At 30.7% G+C, this 18,778-nt stretch overlaps 1 protein-coding gene across 1 annotated transcript in view; it reads left to right on the top strand.

Moving 5' to 3' along the window:
• LOC143078813 (folylpolyglutamate synthase, mitochondrial-like) overlaps nucleotides 1-12,238 on the top strand; it is a 32,005-nt gene extending 19,767 nt beyond the window's left edge. Inside the window, exons 8-13 of the mRNA XM_076253796.1 lie at nucleotides 289-384; nucleotides 1,552-1,649; nucleotides 2,267-2,319; nucleotides 8,773-8,848; nucleotides 9,058-9,121; nucleotides 11,723-12,238. Coding sequence (XP_076109911.1) covers nucleotides 289-384; nucleotides 1,552-1,649; nucleotides 2,267-2,319; nucleotides 8,773-8,848; nucleotides 9,058-9,121; nucleotides 11,723-12,231 — 896 coding nt within the window. The 3' untranslated portion in view covers nucleotides 12,232-12,238. The remainder of the gene's footprint in view (nucleotides 1-288; nucleotides 385-1,551; nucleotides 1,650-2,266; nucleotides 2,320-8,772; nucleotides 8,849-9,057; nucleotides 9,122-11,722) is intronic.
• The last annotated feature ends 6,540 nt before the right edge of the window (nucleotides 12,239-18,778 follow it).

The raw sequence follows: 18,778 nt of genomic DNA on the forward strand, positions 1-18,778 counted from the left end.
CCTTATGAAATCATATTTACATTAAGGCACGATGTAAATGAAATATGCAATACCTTATATAGACAGCTATCATATATTTAATGTTAAAGTTTTCAACATACAAAAGAACTACAGATACATTGTTTCGTCAATTTTTGTGCATATATTGATACATGTAATTCTAAATGAAAATGATTTACATAGACTAATTATTTTTCAAGCAAATGTATGTGATATTAATAGGCAAAAACAGAATAATACTTGATTATGAATTGTTATTTTAGTCTTATACTGTATAAATAATTTCAGAGGAAACATTGAATGGTGCAAATGCAGAAGGTGTTAAAGGACATGTTAATATACAAGCAGCAAAGTCTTTCCCTTTGATGCAATCTGTGATAGATGGTCAGTTACTACAATTAACTTCACAATTTTATAATTGAGAGCACTGTGGGTTATTTCTGGTTTTTTTTTGCCTACACTGATTATGAGCCTATCAATACTGAGGTCTTGGGCTAAACCTATAGGGAAAACGGTACTATTTATTTTGCCATAGGCGACAATAGTAACATTTTCTAAATTTACCACTTTTTAAGATAAAAAAACCTTGATAAAACAGTTATATGTTGTATTAGTACTTTATTATTCTGTTTTAAAAATTAAAGCCAAATAGTATCATGACCAACTTCCAACGGAGCTTGTTTATGTTATCCATGCCCACCGTCATTTTGCAAATTCTCTAGAAAATATTTCAATAGGTTTCAAAATTTATATTGTAAATATACACACTGCAGTTATTCATAAATGAATAAAAAAATATATCGTACCCTTACATCCAATCACAGCGCTCCTAATTTGACTTCCTTCACCTGCCTTGGGTACACAAAAGGCCAACCTAATGCTGGGAAAATTTAATACTACCGTTTTCCTTTAACGTTGACAAGGTGCATTCGACATAGATCTTTATTTCATAGGATTGACAGCTTCCTGACGACAATTGATTGTTTTTTTTTCTACGGGTAATTTTACATCTTTGATCAATTGGATGTCATATACATTTTATATATAATCTTTTATTGCATACAAGATGTATTTTCTACCTATCATCTTTATCATGACCGAAATAATATTCTACTAACATTCATAAATAAACACCGGTATGCTCAAATGTTTTTCTCCCTTAATTTCTAAAACAGTTTTAAAAATTGATATTCCATGTTTTTTGTAATGTAGTGAGTTTGCTATCGATTGAAACAGCTACCATCTTAAAAATAATACTCGTAATGATCAGTTTATATTCAATTAAACAGACTATTTACACAGATATACTGTTAATCAACTACTTTTCTTTTACAAAAACCGCTGCAAAAACACAAGAATAGACTAAAAGCTAAAAATATTCCGTCAAAAAAAACCTGTAAATTTCGAGAGACGAAATTATTCAATGTTTGCATCATATGATTTCTAAATAAATAAAATTTTATTAAAAGTAAAAGAAAATAGAAATCTTTCTGAATAAGGACTTGCCATAACGAAATAGTACTTGTAATTTCGTCTTTTTTGTAATTTAAGGTTTAGTCCAATGTAAATGGCTTTGTAGAAATCAGACCATTAAGAAAAACAAGTTAACATACTATCTTGATGGTGCACATACCCTGGAAAGTATTCAGGTAAAACATTATCAGAATTCTAATGATTGACCAAACAAAAGTAAAACAAAAATGCAAAAATCTTAAGTCAAATACAAAAAGGGGAAGTACAAATTTGCAAAATCAAACTCTATCAATCAACGGAACAATTGAAAATTAACTGTCATATTCATGACTTGGAGGAGGCATTTGCCGAAAATAAAAATGGTGGATTAATTCATCCTTGCTTTTTAAATCTCTTACTATCCTATCTAAAGGATGGGGTTTAATTGGAAAAAAAGATTTCAAATCAACCATGAGCTCTATCTTTTGGTCATTTTCTCTTATTAATTAACTCGTCATAGATACCAGGATTAAACATTATATTAGCTTATTGTAATAGGCTTTAGTTTTTCAAATTTGCCTAGAGTATCAATGAGAAAACATTTGTTGTTAAATTGGTGTTTTTTGTGCAGTTAAATTGGTACTGTTAGTATTAACGATTCACAAACAAACTGGCTAGAAGATATCTAGTTAAAAATCATTTTCTAGCGTATAGTTCATAAATACTTCAATTTTATTTCATATAAAGCTGAACGGAAAGCTTTTTTTTCTTATTATCAATGTGGTTAGATATCTTGATAATCTTTAAATTGCAGCAGTGTGTTGATTGGTTCCACAAACATTCAAAAAGAGAAGCAAACAGTATCAGGTAATACGATTCCTTAATTTATTGACACTCAGTGTTTTTTGTTTTTGTTTAAATTCATTTATTTCAATCAATTGCTTCCATCAATTGCTTGTTACATTGTCTTCAACAAGTCCAAGCTCCTCGTGAAGAATACATATAAATTTCAATTCTATTATATTAATAAATAAAACATCAATCTAATAAATGTTTCTTAACATTAACTAAAAATTTATCTTCTTTTAATTTCCTTGAATAATACATTCGTTTTGTAAATTCTCTAATGAATAGACAAAAACATCAAGTCTCTTCATTTTCTGATCAGATACATAGCAGGATTTATAAATTGAAAACCCAATAATAGTAATAAGAAAGTTAAAGCCAAAGTAATATTTATCAGATATTTTATAGCCAAAAACAATATCTTTCAATGTAAAATCTTTTTCTATATTTACTTTTTGCAATAAATTATGAATTTTTCTCCAAAAATCGTGTAAAAAAGAACATAACATAAAGTAATGTTGATAATCTTCTTCAGTAAAGCATTTGTTACATAAATCATTTTCTGTTACCTTCCATCTAAATAATAACTTTTTAGTAGGTAAAATGCTTTGTAAAAGTTTCCATCGATACATCTTCAATTTATTTTCTTCTAAATAGTAAAAAATAAAGTTGTACAATGGTTTCAAATGAAATTCTGTCTGTAATGGTAATACATTTAACCATACATTTATACCAATAGGTTTCACAATATTTTTCTTTACTAATCTGTTATATAATAACTTATTTGACAAAAAAAAAATGTCAATATATTTACCATTTATTGACAAACATTGTCTTTTTACATTGACTATACTTCTTGTTGAATTCTCTGACCTAAGACATTGTCACCAATCTTTTGGAATTGCTTTTTTTTCATGGATGTCAGCTAAGCTATCCAGTTTGATTTATTTTCATTTTTTTTCCAAAATTACATCTTGTGAAATTTCACCATTTTCATTTAAAATATCATTTATATAAATCAAGTTACCTTTTATCCAATTTTTGAAAAAAGACATTTGTTATTAAATTTAATGTATTTATTCCCCCAAATAATTTGTTTTCTGATTTCGTAAAAGGTTTTTGGTATATCTGTCTGTCCTCCTCCTAATTTCATCCAGCTTTTTAATACATTTTTATAAAATTTTGGAATATTAGTTAGCTATTGATCAACTTTATTATAATCCATATTCATATAAACTGCTAAGCAATTTTTCTCTGAGCATTGTAAATAATTTAAAGGTATAAGTTGCCATCTGACCATATCTGTATTTAAGATTATACCATGATGCTTTTAGTGATTCAAAGTGACTTTCAATGTCAATCATATTCAAACCCCCGTTTTCATAACTACCAATCATCGTATTTCTTTTAACTTTATCTGGTTTGTCATTCCAGATAAATTTGAAACATTTTCTTTCTATTTCTTTTTTATATTTTTCTGGAAATACGCATGAGCTAGCTAAAAAGGTAAAGAGTGGTATAATCAAAGATTTGATGATCAAGATTTTCCCTAAAATAGTGAGATTTCGCTTTTTCCAAAGAATAAATAATTTATCCATTTTATCTTTTTCATTTTCAAAATTAAATTTCTCACATTCTTCATTATTATGTCCAAAATAAATACCTAAAGCTTTGACAGGTTTATCTATCCAGTTGATATTTGCTATTTTGTCTTTGCTATTTTTGAGTTTCCCTATCCATATCCCTTCTGTTTTATTTTTATTTATAATTAATCCGAAATAAGATCCGAAGATTTCAATTTCATTCAATGCTAGTTCGATATCATTTTTATCATTAAAATATAAAGTTGTGTCATCAGCTAATTGGCTTATTTTAATACAATGTGTTTTTCTATCAAATTTTATCTAAAATCCTTCTATATCTGCGTTATTTCGAAGTCTCAGTGCCAATATTTCAACGGATATGACAAAAAGTAAAGCAGATAAAGGACACCCTGGTCTAATCCCTCTTGAATTCTTAAACATTTCTGAAATCCACCCATTATTAATAATCCATGTTTGAATATCAGTATACAAAGTTTTAACCCAATTTATGAATGATTCATTGAATCCAAAGTTATCTAAAGTATCTAACATAAATTTCCATTCAAGAGTGTCAAAGGCTTTTTTAAAATCGACAAAAACAATAGCCCCTTCTATATTATATATATCTGCATAATCTATAATGTCCTGTATTTGCCTTAAATCAAATCCAATGAATCTATTTTTTCCAGACTGATCTGTTTTTATGAGATTTGGTAAAACTTTTTCAGTCGTTGAGCTAGTACATGGGACAAGATTTTAAGATCGACGTTTAATAATGAAATTGGTCTATAATTTTCTAATTTTAATGGGTCCCCCTTTTTGAATATTAACTATAAAACACTAGACCGCTGCGAGAAAGTCAATAAATTATCTTCATGACCCTTATTATATACTTAAACAAGTAAATATTTAAGCTTCTTCCAAAACGTTTTGTAAAATTCTACGGTTAGACCGTCAAGTCCAGGAGACTTGTTTAATTTCATATCTTTTTATCGAACACTCCTCAAGTGTAACTGAACCATCACACAATAGTTTTTCTTTATTATTTAATTTATTTTCTAATTTTGTATTTTTTATGTTTTCTTGAGATTATGTATCATTAGGATTTTGTGATGAAAACAATTTTTCATAGTAGTTTTTAATTTCAAGTAAAATCTTACTTTGATCTTTTAAAACATTGTTTTTTCATCTAATAACTTATTTATCGATTTATTAATTAGCCTTTGCTTTTCAAGTACCAAAAAATACGCATTATTTTTTTCTCCTAATTCAACCCATTTTTCTCTGGCTCTGATTTGTGCACCAATGTCTTTCTCGTCATAAATCTTATTTAGTTCTGATTTCAAATTTTTAATACGATCATCCAAATTAGAGTTTAACAAATTTAATTGGTCTCTTTCAACCATCTTTTCCTGTAATTCTTTTTCTAAGGTGTGTGTGACTTCTCTTTTAGTTTTAGATTTACAATATTTTACAGTAGTTTCTTTAATTTCAAGTTTTAATATATCCCAAAAAAATCCGACAGTCTGTATCTCTATTTTGGTATTGATTTAAAAAAGTTAGTTATCAAATTGTTAATTAAACTTTGATTATCTTTATTTTCTAAGACAGAGTTATTTAGTTTCCAAAATCCACGTCCTTTTTCTGACGCCCCCGTTTTAAATGTTAAACAAACGCTCAGATGATCAGTATAGTGAATCGTTGCCGGTTTAATTTTACATGTATCTATCTGAGGTCTTAATTTGCTATCAATCAATATTAGATATATTCTACTCGCCTGAGATTTATCTTTTCTCCTCCAAGTAAACTGTTGTATATTTTCATTCATAACTCGCCAAATATCAATAAGATTGTTATCTTTTAACAACGATTTCAAGCTTGATACTGGTTTATTGTTTATGTGATTGTTACTTGCGCTTATTCTATCAATATTTTTTAATGTTTCATTAAAGTCTCCCCCAATTATTGGGATTCCAATACCATTTTCTTTCACAAAGAGATCCACCTTTTTAAAAAAAAAATGACTTTCTGAAACTCAGTGTCATAACTTGTATGAGAATAGACAGAGCAGAAAGATATAATACTAGAAGAAAGGGATATTTTAAATCTACGGTATAGATGGTTGGAAGGTATTCCGCCCCCTAAGACGATATCCATAAAATTTTCAGTAGAAAGTATAAGGCACTTAGTCTGCTACTGTGTGAAAAGAACGTTTTATTAACCCCGCAGTATTATTGATATAGGTGCCTTCCAACCCCCATTACAAATGTTTCAAAAAATAGTAGGATAAACAGGGTTGTTATGTTATTAAAGAATAATATCTATAAAAAAAATAGACAGGTTTGAAGAAATTCAAGTCATATAATAGATATAGGAAGATATGGTATGAGTGTCAATGAAACAACTCTCTATCCAAATAACAATTTATAAAATTAAACCATTATAGGCATACCTGCCAACTTTTGAAAATGGCCATGGGGGTTTTTGTGCGCGGCACCATTTTTGAGGGTAGAATTTTTCGCGGCATTTTTTCGTGTGATGATTTTGCTCCTAAGTGTCTGACATACTGCTTTTTGGGGGGGGGGGGGTGATAGTTGAAGATGCTATTATAACCTATCTTTTTTTAAATTGTTTGATTGTTGTATTCTTTTTTGTTGAGATAAACACCAGTAAGATGACTTATGTTTGTCTGATACATTGTCAAGAAATAAAAAAAAAGTAATAATTTTAATAATTTAATAACAAAAAAAAAAAAAAAACAATATATGAGGGTCTGGAATGGGGGGGGGGTCTGTTGTTCTGTATACATTTAATTTTCACCCCTTTTTTCTCTAATCTTCAAAAAAATTAACCTCTTTTTTCTCTAATCTTCGAAAACTTTGACCACGCATTTCTCAAATTTTCATTTTTTTTGCCCGTTATTCCCTTATCTTCATTTTTAAGGGCATTATATTCTCTAATAAATTTAACCCCATCCAAACCCTCATATATTATATAGATCAATATCACAAGAAGTACTAGAATGTTTGGAGACATCATTAGGGCCACCGTGGTCAATTTTAAAGTCTCTGTTGCAAACTTTACAAAAGGCATGTGTCGATGTGACAATCCTAACGTTGATTTAGACAACCAACCCAGCCCCTGTACTTGACATCATTCTCCCATTTCTCTAAGTATTTGCACGAAGCAACACGCTTTTTTCTCTTAGGCGGTGACAGAACTATTTTGCAAGTGATAACTCGCCCATCATGATTCCAATCTTTATAAATTTAACACCCAAGCTAAAAAAAACAACTCAAAATTTCGATTCTTTGATTGTTTACTATGCCGACATTAATCAACTGGTGAATGCGTGATCACTAAATTTTGATTGGATGAAATTTGTCAGACACGATTTGTCTCCCTTGGGAAAACTTTCAAAAGTTCAAAATCGGGAACAAAAATATTTTTCGTGTAAATTTTACTAAAATCGTGTTTTTTGGCTATTTTCACGATCACGATCGTGTAATCGGGACAGAGGGTCAAAATCGTGTAGTACACGCCTAAATCGTGAAAGTTGGCAGGTATGTATAGGTCAAGGTACGGCCTTCAACACAGATCATTGGCTCACACCAAACAACAAGCTGTAAAGGGCCCCAAAATTATTAGTGTAAAACCAATTCAAACGGGAAAACCTACGGTCTAATCTACATAAAAAAAACGAGAAACGAGAAACACGTATAAATTACATAAACAAACGACAACTACTGTACATCAGATTCCTGACTTAGAACAGGTGCAGACATTAGCAGCGGGATTAAACGTTTTAATGGTACCAAACCTTCTCCCTTTTTGTCTGAAACAATAGTATACCATCACTACATAGAAAAACACACGATAAAATATCAATTGAAAGGCTTTACTCAATCAAAAAAAAAGAAGATTGTTTTGTATTTTCATCACTTCAAGCATTTGTTCCTACGTCTGATCATCATTAGTTATACCAATATATAACATTTATACATAAAGATTCCACCACTGCATGCTAATGTGTTTCGAGATTTCTTCACTTTAGATAGTTTAATTCTAAATTTAAACCGCTAATCTTTCTAAATTTCTAGAATTAAACTATTGAGTGTTGAGATATATCGCCATTTTGCAAGTTTTGCAACAAATTATGTTCTTTATATGTGACGTCATCAGACATGGTCGCCTTTTTATAACGTCATATAAATGGGAACGTTAACTTCAGAAGAGATCAATTTTTCTCAAGGGAAGAGAAATATTTTTTCACACTCATCGAGAAATATGAAAAAAAACATGAAAAATTAGAAAACAATTGAATACCAATTATGTAATTTTCGCCTCTCTTTGACATAGTTTTTTTCCACCTTTTTCAAATGCTTGATTCTGGATTGGTGTACACAACAGCAGCTTATCAAGCAGTTTTTTAAAAGTAAAATGATAAGAAACAGTGAACTCCAGAGAAAATTCCGTATGGAAAATCCTTTATCAAATAGCGATATCAAGAGGTCAAACAAATCAAACACACTTTCAGACCGTTCAAAGGCATTGAGTTTGTTTTCAACATATCAAGAAGCAAATTGTATCAGGATTATAAAGAATATAAACAAAAATATATTCTGAACTTCTGAATTGGTGACTGGTTACACACGGCAATCTTTTGCTAATTTTAAGTAAGAAATCAACAACAAAACAGACAGCAAAAACAAACAACAACTAAAACAAAAAATACAAAATACACAAACAAAACAACAAAATGTTCTTAAATTGTTTACATTTGTAAACGTATTGTACATACTCCAGCTTATGGTAAATTTGAAAAGATTAATGTTTGAAGACATTATACATAACATTGATTTAATTTTCATGAAATCTTTATTTTTTGTAGTGGGAAAGTGGTTAAAATTTTGCTGTATAACACAAAAGGAGATAGAGATGTAACACGACTTCTCAGACCACTCATGGTAAAGTATGATAATTTGCACTATACATTATCACTTTATACCTTATAATTAATATAATATTATATATAAATTGAAGAATTTCTTCTTTTTTTATAGATGGTGAAGATAAGTTATGTCTCAGCAACATTCTAAATTGGTGTGTCATTTAAATATACTGTTTTTGTACTAACTTGAAATTGTATATAATTCTATAAATCTATAAATTTTAGTCATGTGGGTTTGATGCAGCAGTATTTTGTCCAAACATATCGTACACATCATCATCAGTATCAGGTACAGATTGCACCATTGACTTGCACTAAACAGCTATCTATCAGCATGCACAAAGACATATAGGTCAACTGTATATTATTCAGTGTCAAGGTCAAAGCATCGTATTTCAGAATTTAACTTTTTCGCTACTTAAATTGACAAATAAAAATTGGTGGGAATAAATTATTATTTAATCATATATAATGGAAGATTATAAAAATGAAAGACTCAGCAGTTTTAAGATGTGACTTACAAGAATAAGTTGGGACATTCTTTAAATGTTTATAATGCATTGAGTAAGGATAATATTGAGAGTTAAGCTACTTTAATGTCATTTGCAATTATGTAGCACACCTTGCAAATAACGTGACATATATTAAGTGTCTGATTTTTTAAAAGGGTCGTATATTGGCTTATATTATTCTGTAACTGTTCCTGTAATGAGAGATCAATTTTAAGAATTTTTTCCTTAGGCCACACCAATTTAATTTCTTGTTCTACGGATTTTTGGACTCCAAAATTTGGGGCGAGCGAGCGATTTGAAAATTTTGATAAAAAATATTTAATTTACAAATTTTTGAGGCGAAGCTTGAAAAGTAAAGGCGAGCGATTATAATTTTTTTTGTAAACATAAAATAGTAGGTTTTGACAATATTAAAGCTTGATTTATCACTTGTACTTTGACATTTCTTTAATTTCTGAAGTATTTTTTCCCTGTTCACCAAGAAATAATTAAATCTGGTCTATGTATGTGTGACTGACAATGAGACAATTCTCCATCAAAGTCATAATCAGTTTGGGGACAACCCCTTAATGTTATAAATATCCCTTTTACATGTTTTATGAGGGATCAATATAAGTTATAATATATTTGTTTGTACAAAAGGGTTCATATTTTCTCAAAGAACTATATATCTATCTGGTATTAAATGGTCAAAACATGTCCAAGAATTTTGTAATATTCCTTGACTTCAACCATGTTAACACATTTACTTTAACAGTTTAATATTATTCAAAATAAGTGGACCCCTCTTTTAGAAAAGGTTGTTTAAAATATGATGCAACTCTCCTCTTTTTGAGTACAAAATTCTAAGTTTTCAAAGGTTTTGTATAGAAGAACTATACAAATCCTTGGTATTTCTATTTTCTTTTCTACATCAGTAAAATGACCCCTTGTCTGAGGGAGGGTTGTTCTCAACCTGATAATAACAAACACAGAGTTTTGATACAGACCAAACAGCAGGCTTTAAAGGACCCCAAAATTACTAGCGTACACAATTCAAACAGGAAAACCAACGATCTAATTTATATATCGTGTATATCCAAACGGGAAAATACCAATGATCAACATCAACAAACGATAACTGCAGAACGACAGGCCCTTCAATCAATCAGGACAGGTGCATAAACATGCAGCGGCTATGGATAGTTTTGTTTCGCCAGAATACAATATAATTGCAGTTGAAGGCAAATCCTTCAGAAGTTCATTGTACTTTATTCTAACAACGAACATTTTTCGATAGGGAATATAAGTAAGGGGGAAAGTAACCAATTTTTGTTCTTTACAGGTATTTTCGCTGTTATAAATTTATATCGGAGCACTCCCGCTTTGGATAAATAGGTTTCATGCTGAAACAAATATTGTCACAGATATTTACAAAGTGTGGTGGGGTGCTTTTATGTTTAAAATCGTTATATACAGGTTAGACTGTGATTTTAAAAACAAATATTGATATCTTTTTATAATATTTACAAAAAAAAACGGTGCGGGAAATGGACATGATTACATTTCCGGATGCGGGAAGCGGGAATATAAAAAAAAATTAAAAAAAATTCTGTTTTGGAAAAAATAGGTGCGGGCGGGTCCGTCGAACAAGGAATCAAATTGGTGTGGCCTTAGGAAGAAAATTACTTTCTATTGATAATGAAGAGCATGGGATACCTAATTCATATGTCAGAGTAAACTTCAATTTTTCATTCCATTTTAACTTTTCTTTATGACAAACACCTTTTGGTGTCAACAGTTATGTTATTTCATGATAAAAGATGAGTACACTCTTAGATATAGAGCAATTCATGTGATAGATTGAAAAAAAGGTAGTTACAGAGTAGGTTCGTTAGAAGTGTAGTCCGCTTGAGATATATATTTAACTTAAAAATATGAATGTTTCAAATTAGATTTTTACTTGCAAAGCTTATTTTGTCGTTGACATTTATCTATTTAGTATACAAGCTATGGTAATCAATTTCAGAATGTTTACTTAAGTAGATAAAGAGTTGTCTAGAAAGTCTTATATAAAATTTAAAACGTAAATAAAGGTAATGGAATGGGGAATTGACCATGGCAACACCATGTCAGAGTTTTCTATTTATTAATCTTAAAAACACAATTAATTTGGAATTATATAGACGTAATAAAGTTGGGTTTTCATTTGTAGTTGCGTAGATGGTACTGTAAAATTGAAAGGCTGTTTTACTTCCTTGTTTTTTTGTTAATAAAATGAAGTTTAAAAAGAAGTTTTTCCTTGAAGAAAACAAGTCTTTCCTCTTTCAGATAATTCCGCATTACGTATATATTGTAAAAGTATATCTGGTCAACAATTGAATGCTATCTTTTTGTAGACACTACTAATATGAACTTCTCTATGGAAACCCAACTAAAAAAATGTCAGAATATTATTGAAACATGGAAGGAACTTTCTCGTTCTAATAGAAACAATATTGAGATTGAAGAAGTAAATACAGAAGTTCAGAATGGTATGACAAAATCAGAATTGACAGCAGATTGTAACCTCTATAACTTATCCTCGGGTCATTGTCAGTCACTTGACAATGTGGACCAATCAAAACAGAATGATTACACTGCTTCGTCTTCATCTTCAAGGGGTACAGATTCAACGGATGACTGCACACAGAAACAGCTTGCTACTGACTTTGATAGCTTTGTCGTAAAATTTCCTTGTATTTATGATGCCCTTCTGTGGGCATCTCATGGCAGGGACCAAAACTTGAAGGATGCTTGTAATGTTCCAGCTCAGGTCAATGGGGCAGATCATGTACAGATATTAGTGACAGGAGGTATGCATCTAGTTGGTGGCGTACTTGGAATTGTCAGTGATGATTACAAATAAATTTGAATGATACATTTAATTTTAATGTTTCATGGTGCCATATTGATTCACAGGGAATATTTACCACAAGGAAAAATTAGGGAAAGGAGAATCCATTTCTTAAGTTTCTTAAGTTCTCCACCTGTTTTGGATAACTTTTGAGAAATTGCTTGTATTATTACAAATAACTGTTGACTATGGAAACTAGATGTAAATGTACAAAAACAACAGTTATGGTATTAAGCTAACGCAAAAGTAATTATTATATAACACAAATACCTAACTGTGTGGAAAATGAAAAAGAAAGTCCGTAATCAAATGACAAAATCATTAGCTCAAACACATCAAACGAATGAATAACATCTGTTATATAGTTATCAAAGGTACAAGGCTAGGAATTTAAAAAGAAATCGTCACTATGTTGAACGCATTTATCCCATCAAACTAGAGACAAAGGATACAACATACACAGTTAAGTCGTCCTTATGTTTTGATTTACATCTAGAAATTGACAATGAGTGTCGATTGAAAACAATACTTTACGACAAAAGATATTATTTTAGCTTCCCAATTGTGAACATTCCATTTCTATGTAGCAACATTCCAGGAGCGCGTGCATACGGAGTATATATCTCTAAATTCATACGATATTCCCGTGCTTTTATTTCCTATCATGATTTCCTTGATAGAGGGTTGCTGCTCGCAAGTAAGCTATCAAATCAAGAGTTACATATGATGAAGTTAAAATCATCCCTTCGTAAATTTTACGGACGCCATCACAAGTTGGTTGACCGTTATGCAATAACCGTTTCACAGACGATATCGGATATGTTTCTTATGTCGTAACTACAATTCACTTTCCATTTCAACCCGAATGTGCCTTATTGAATTAGACTATTAACCGGGTTTGTAATAACATGAGCAACACAACGGGTACCACATGGGGAGCAGGATCTGGAGGAGCACCTGTGATCACCACCAGATTTTGGTAGGGTTCGTGTTGCTAAGTCTTTAGTTTTCTATGTTGTGTATTGTGTACTATTTGTCTGTTTGTCTTTTTATTTTTTATCCATGGCGTTGTCCGTTCATTTTCGATATATATGTTTGACTGTCCCACCCCTCGCTTTTGGAGTTTTTTAAAACGTGAAATAAATATGTTTCAATAGTTATGACTAGGAAAAAATGAAAAAGCTAAAAATACCGACCTCCAAGGAAAATTCAAAGCGGAAAGTCTCTAATCCAAAGGCAACATCAAAAGATTAAAACAATAAACGATTGGACAACAACAGTCATACTCCTTACTAGGCATTTCATTTTGTAGCAAATGATGGATTTAATATGGTTTTAGACTAGCTAAACATTCAAAAATAATCTTTCAGAATCTAAAAATTATTTGAAGATAAATAAAAAATGATATCACAAAAATAATTAACTTCGAGGAAAATTCAAAACGGAAAGTCCCTAATCGAATGGCAAAATCAAAAACCCAAACTCATTAAACGAATGGATAACAACTGTCATATTCCTGACTTCATCTTATATAGAAAAATTGTGGATTGAACATGGTTTTATAGCTAGCTAAACCTCCTGTTTGTATGACAGTCGCATCAAATTCCATTATATTGACAACGATGCGTGAACAAAACAAACAGACATAATATTTAAAATGTCAAAAATAGGGGTACAGCAGACACTATTGTATTATAATCGTAATCACTAAAAAAAAAAACAAATATGCCACAAAGAAGCACAAAAAGGCATATAGATCAAGCATATTAGCAACAATTTAAGAAAAGTATACACAAATATAACATAGTTCAATAAAACAATGATGAATATAGATTAAAACAAACAACATATTTAAATCTTTTGATTTGTAAATTAACCAAAATTTAGACATTCTGCGCCGGTTTTGTGTTCCTGAACTTTATGACCAACGACTTCGATTTATTTTCTATATCATTATCTCTTCTGTGTAAAATGTATCATGTTTGTATACCGGAAATATAATACAAGGACCTTTTCTATTTCGTCGAATGACAAAACCTTCTATATACCAATTAATATTGAAACAATCATTTGAACTGAAGAAGAAAATGTATCATTATCACAGGCATATGTAAGCTAATGATTCTTTTAAAAACAATGTCTTTGGTTTTTTTTTTTTCTATAATCCGAAAGACATCTTTCACCTTTATAATCATATGATCTAGATTTTTCTCATAGAAAAATAATTTACTAAATAATAGTAATTGAAGGAAAACTCAACACGGATCGAATGGCAAAACCAAACATCCAAAGTGCACCAAAGGAATAGAAAACTACTTTGTTTAAAACGGAGGATCAAACTTGGTTTTATAGCTAGCTAAACCTCATACTTGCTTGACAGGCGCATAAAATTCCATTATATTGACAACAATTTGTGAACAAAACAAAAAGAAATAATGAAGAGCTTCATTTGAAATAGTAACCTATTAATTATTCTAAAGATCAGATTGTTAATTTCTTTCGTCGAAAAAATCCTGCAATCTGATTTGTTCATAAACCTGGTGTAAATAGCTCTCAGCCTTTGTCACCAAAAACAAAATAAATATTTGACAAAGATTTTCCCAATAATATAAAGAAAAGAAAATATTTGACAATGTGCAGCAACATCGATGTTGAAAACATGTAGCAATGGACATTCTTCATTAGCATTTTTCAATTTCATATCAGGTTTTAAAATGAGTAAGATCAACTTCGTACTTTATTTTGCCTTTTCACCTTTTTTTATACGAGCGTCACTGATGAGTATCCGGGTATCTATAACGAATTTATTTAGAAGACTAGCACGGTCGGTTAAGTTTCTAAATCTTAATATATATGACAATTTAATTGGATCTATTTAATGATATGATTTATACAGTAATTCTGGAAAATAAATAAAGGGAGATGTGGTATGAGTGCCAATGCGACATCTCTCCATCGAAGTGAAAATTTATAAAATTAAACAGTTATAGGTCAAAGTACGGCCATCAACACGGAACCATGGTTCACACCGAACAGCAAGCTATAAAGGGCCCAAAAAATAAAAGTGAAAAACAATTCAAACGGAAAAACCAACGGTTTTATCTATAAAACAACGAGAAACTACTTTCCTATTTGTATAATATTTTATGTAAAGGGGAAACCGGTACAGTTTGAAATGTCTAAAGATACCGTAAATCATTCAATAGCAAAATATGAATGAATAAATCAAAAATCAAAATAAGAAACAAATTAAAAATGTCATTTTCAATTTTTTCAAAAACTGATAATTACATATCACATCATTTATAGATAATGTTTGCAAAAAAGTCTATCCATTTTAACAAAATTTGTCAAGCACGTACCATATTTCACTAGATAACTAAAACCGTTGTTTCGACACGCTCTTTCGGAACCTTGGGGCATTTCTTGCATATCTTTAGAGTCTTTTTTATATCGTTTGCTGCTGATTCGTGAACGAATATATCTGGTGTGAAAAATTGCTTTGTATGTCATAAAGTAATAACTACTAAGTAGTAAATAAACTCATCATAGATACCAGGATTTAAATTTTGTATTTGCGCCTGACTCGCGTTTTGTTTACAAAAGACTCACCAGTGACCTCGAATGAAAAATCACCAAAGGCAAAATAAAGTATGATGTTGAAGAGTATCGCATGCATGAGGACCAAAAACTCCTAAATTGTCAAATAGAGCTAAAGTAATCTACTAGTATTCCTGAGCTAGAAAAGCCTAAGTTTTTCAAAAATTCAAAGTTTTGTGAACGGTTTTATCAGTTAACCCACAGTTGTCCATCATGCATAACAATTCATTCAATGGATTGTCCGATAAATCGGATAGACCAAAAATGCTTTTTGTACGTGTAAACAAACACTGTTCACCTCAAAAACTAACAAAACCTTTGAATAGACTTATTAAGAAGGGATATAGTTACGATACTGTTGTCAGGTCATTAAAGATTGCATATTTTGGCGTTAATATTGATTCACTTATAGGGTCTTTGCATCGGAACTAAACACATTTATTCAAAAAACCAGTTGTTGACATGACACGGGTTATGTTCTTCTCATATATGTTATGATGGTATGATATTAAACCCCTAACGGGAAGGATTGTACCTGATGTTCATATGATGAAATCATAATCTTTCAGTCAGTTTAATTGAAGTCTGGAGCTGGCATGTCAGTTAACTGCTAGTAGTCTGTTGTTATTTATGTATTATTGTCATTTTGTTTATTTTCTTTGGTTACATCTTCTGACATCAGACTCGGACTTCTCTTGAACTGAATTTTAATGTGCGTATTGTTATGCGTTTACTTTTCTACATTGGCTAGAGGTATAGGGGGAGGGTTGAGATCTCACAAACATGTTTAACCCCGCCGCATTTTTGCGCCTGTCCCAAGTCAGGAGCCTCTGGCCTTTGTTAGTCTTGTATTATTTTAATTTTAGTTTCTTGTGTACAATTTGGAAATTAGTAAGGCGTTCATTATCACTGAACTAGTATATATTTGTTTAGGGGCCAGCAGAAGGACGCCTCCGGGTGCGGGAATTTTTCGCTACATTGAAGACCTGTTGGTGACCTTCTGCTGTTTTTTTTTCTATGGTCGGGTTGTTGTCTCTTTGGCACATTCCCCATTTCCATTCTCAATTTTACTGATAAATGTATATATGCTGCAAATCATATTTGAGTGAAAGAACACAGCAAGTCCATATGAATAATCAGTTTTCTGATAAAAAGTTTATAAATTTTGGTGTTCCACAGGGCTCAATACTTGGTCCCATTTTGTTTGTTTTGTTCATAAATGACCTTCCATTACACGTCAAAAACTGCCATACAGACTTGTATGCTGATGACACAACTATGCATACATCAGGAAAGACTATTGGTGATATGCAATTAAAAGTACAAGATGATCTCCAATGTGTTGAAAAATGGTGTCATGAAAATAGCATGTTCATAAATTTGGATAAGACGAAATGTATGGTTATAGGTACAAGACAAAGGCTGCGTTTAAATCGAGCAGATCCAGTTCTAACTATTGATAATAATATTCTTCAAAAATCATCAATTGAAAAACTTTTAGGTGTTAGAATTGACTCTTATCTGTCCTGGACAGGTCATATTAATTACTTATGTTCATCAATTTCATCTAGAATTTTTTTACTCTCTAAAATCAAGAAATTTCTAAATATTGATCTAAGAAAATTATTTTATAATGGTTATATTCTCCCACTGATAGATTATTGTTGTATTATTTGGAGTGATTGTGCTTAACATGAGCTAGTCAGAATAATAAAATTGCAGAAAAGGGCTGTAAGACTTATTTTAGATGCTGATCCACTTTCATCATCAGCTCCACTGTTTAAACAGCTTGGGTGGATGACAGTAGAGAATAGAATCTCATACCACAAATCAGTTTTGATGCATAAATGCCTTAAGAATGAAGCCCCTGTATATCTCACTGAAAAGTTTAAAGATATGCCAGAAATAAACCAATATTGTTTGAGAAATGCCTCTTGCAAAAATTTACAAGTTCCAAAAGCCAAAACAGAGCTTTATAAGAAATCTTTTATATATTCAGGATCTATTTTATGGAATAACTTACCAATATCCCTGAAAAAATCAACCTCAAGTACAAGCTTATTCAAAAAAGATTTAAAAAATTACTTGATGGAACATTAAGAAGCTGTGCGTTTTTTATTTTCATAATAATTTTCACACACTTACTCAAACTTATGATATTGTTGATGCCAATACTATACATGTCATATATGAATTTGTAACTTTTTACCTGTTTTGAAAATTGTATATTTCATATAGCAATTTTTTATTTCATTATTTATGTATGTGTGTCTGTTTGATATTTTGTAATTGTTTGTTATATTTCATTGTATTTCATGAGGGCCTCAGGGAAGATTAGCTTTACAGCTAACTGTGTAACCCTCTTTAAATAAAGAATTATTACTATTATATGATTACATATTGCATATCCGTTTAAAGAAATTAAATGTTGATCCAGGATTTTGGTGACATAGTTTTCGGTGTTAGGGTAGATAACCGTTATAAAAGAAATTTTACGGATTGGTGTCCTAAGCACAGGATAGCTTTTTCAAGTCCCTTATCAAATGGCAAAATCAAAAGCTCAAACACATCAAACGAATAGACAACAACTGTCATATTCCTGACATGGTACTTGTAAATGATATCAATATCGAAAGACGATGAATAAAGGCAACAGTAGTAAACCGCTGTTTGAAATTCATCAATCGATTAAGAAAAAAAAACAAATCCGGGTTACAAACTCAAACTAAGGGAAAACATCAAATATAAGATAACCAAGACACAACAGAAACACAGCACTAAAAGAGGGACGAAAGATACCAGAGGGACAGTCAAACACTAAAATGTAACACACATAGAAACAAACTATAATATAACAAAGGCCATTTTCCTGACTTGGTACAGGACATTTTAAGAAAAACAATGGTGGGTTGAACCTGGTTTTTGGGCTAGCCAAACCTCCCGCTTTAATGGCAATATC

Source organism: Mytilus galloprovincialis, chromosome 6 (genome assembly GCF_965363235.1).
Source record: "Mytilus galloprovincialis chromosome 6, xbMytGall1.hap1.1, whole genome shotgun sequence".
Lineage (NCBI taxonomy): Eukaryota > Metazoa > Mollusca > Bivalvia > Mytilida > Mytilidae > Mytilus > Mytilus galloprovincialis.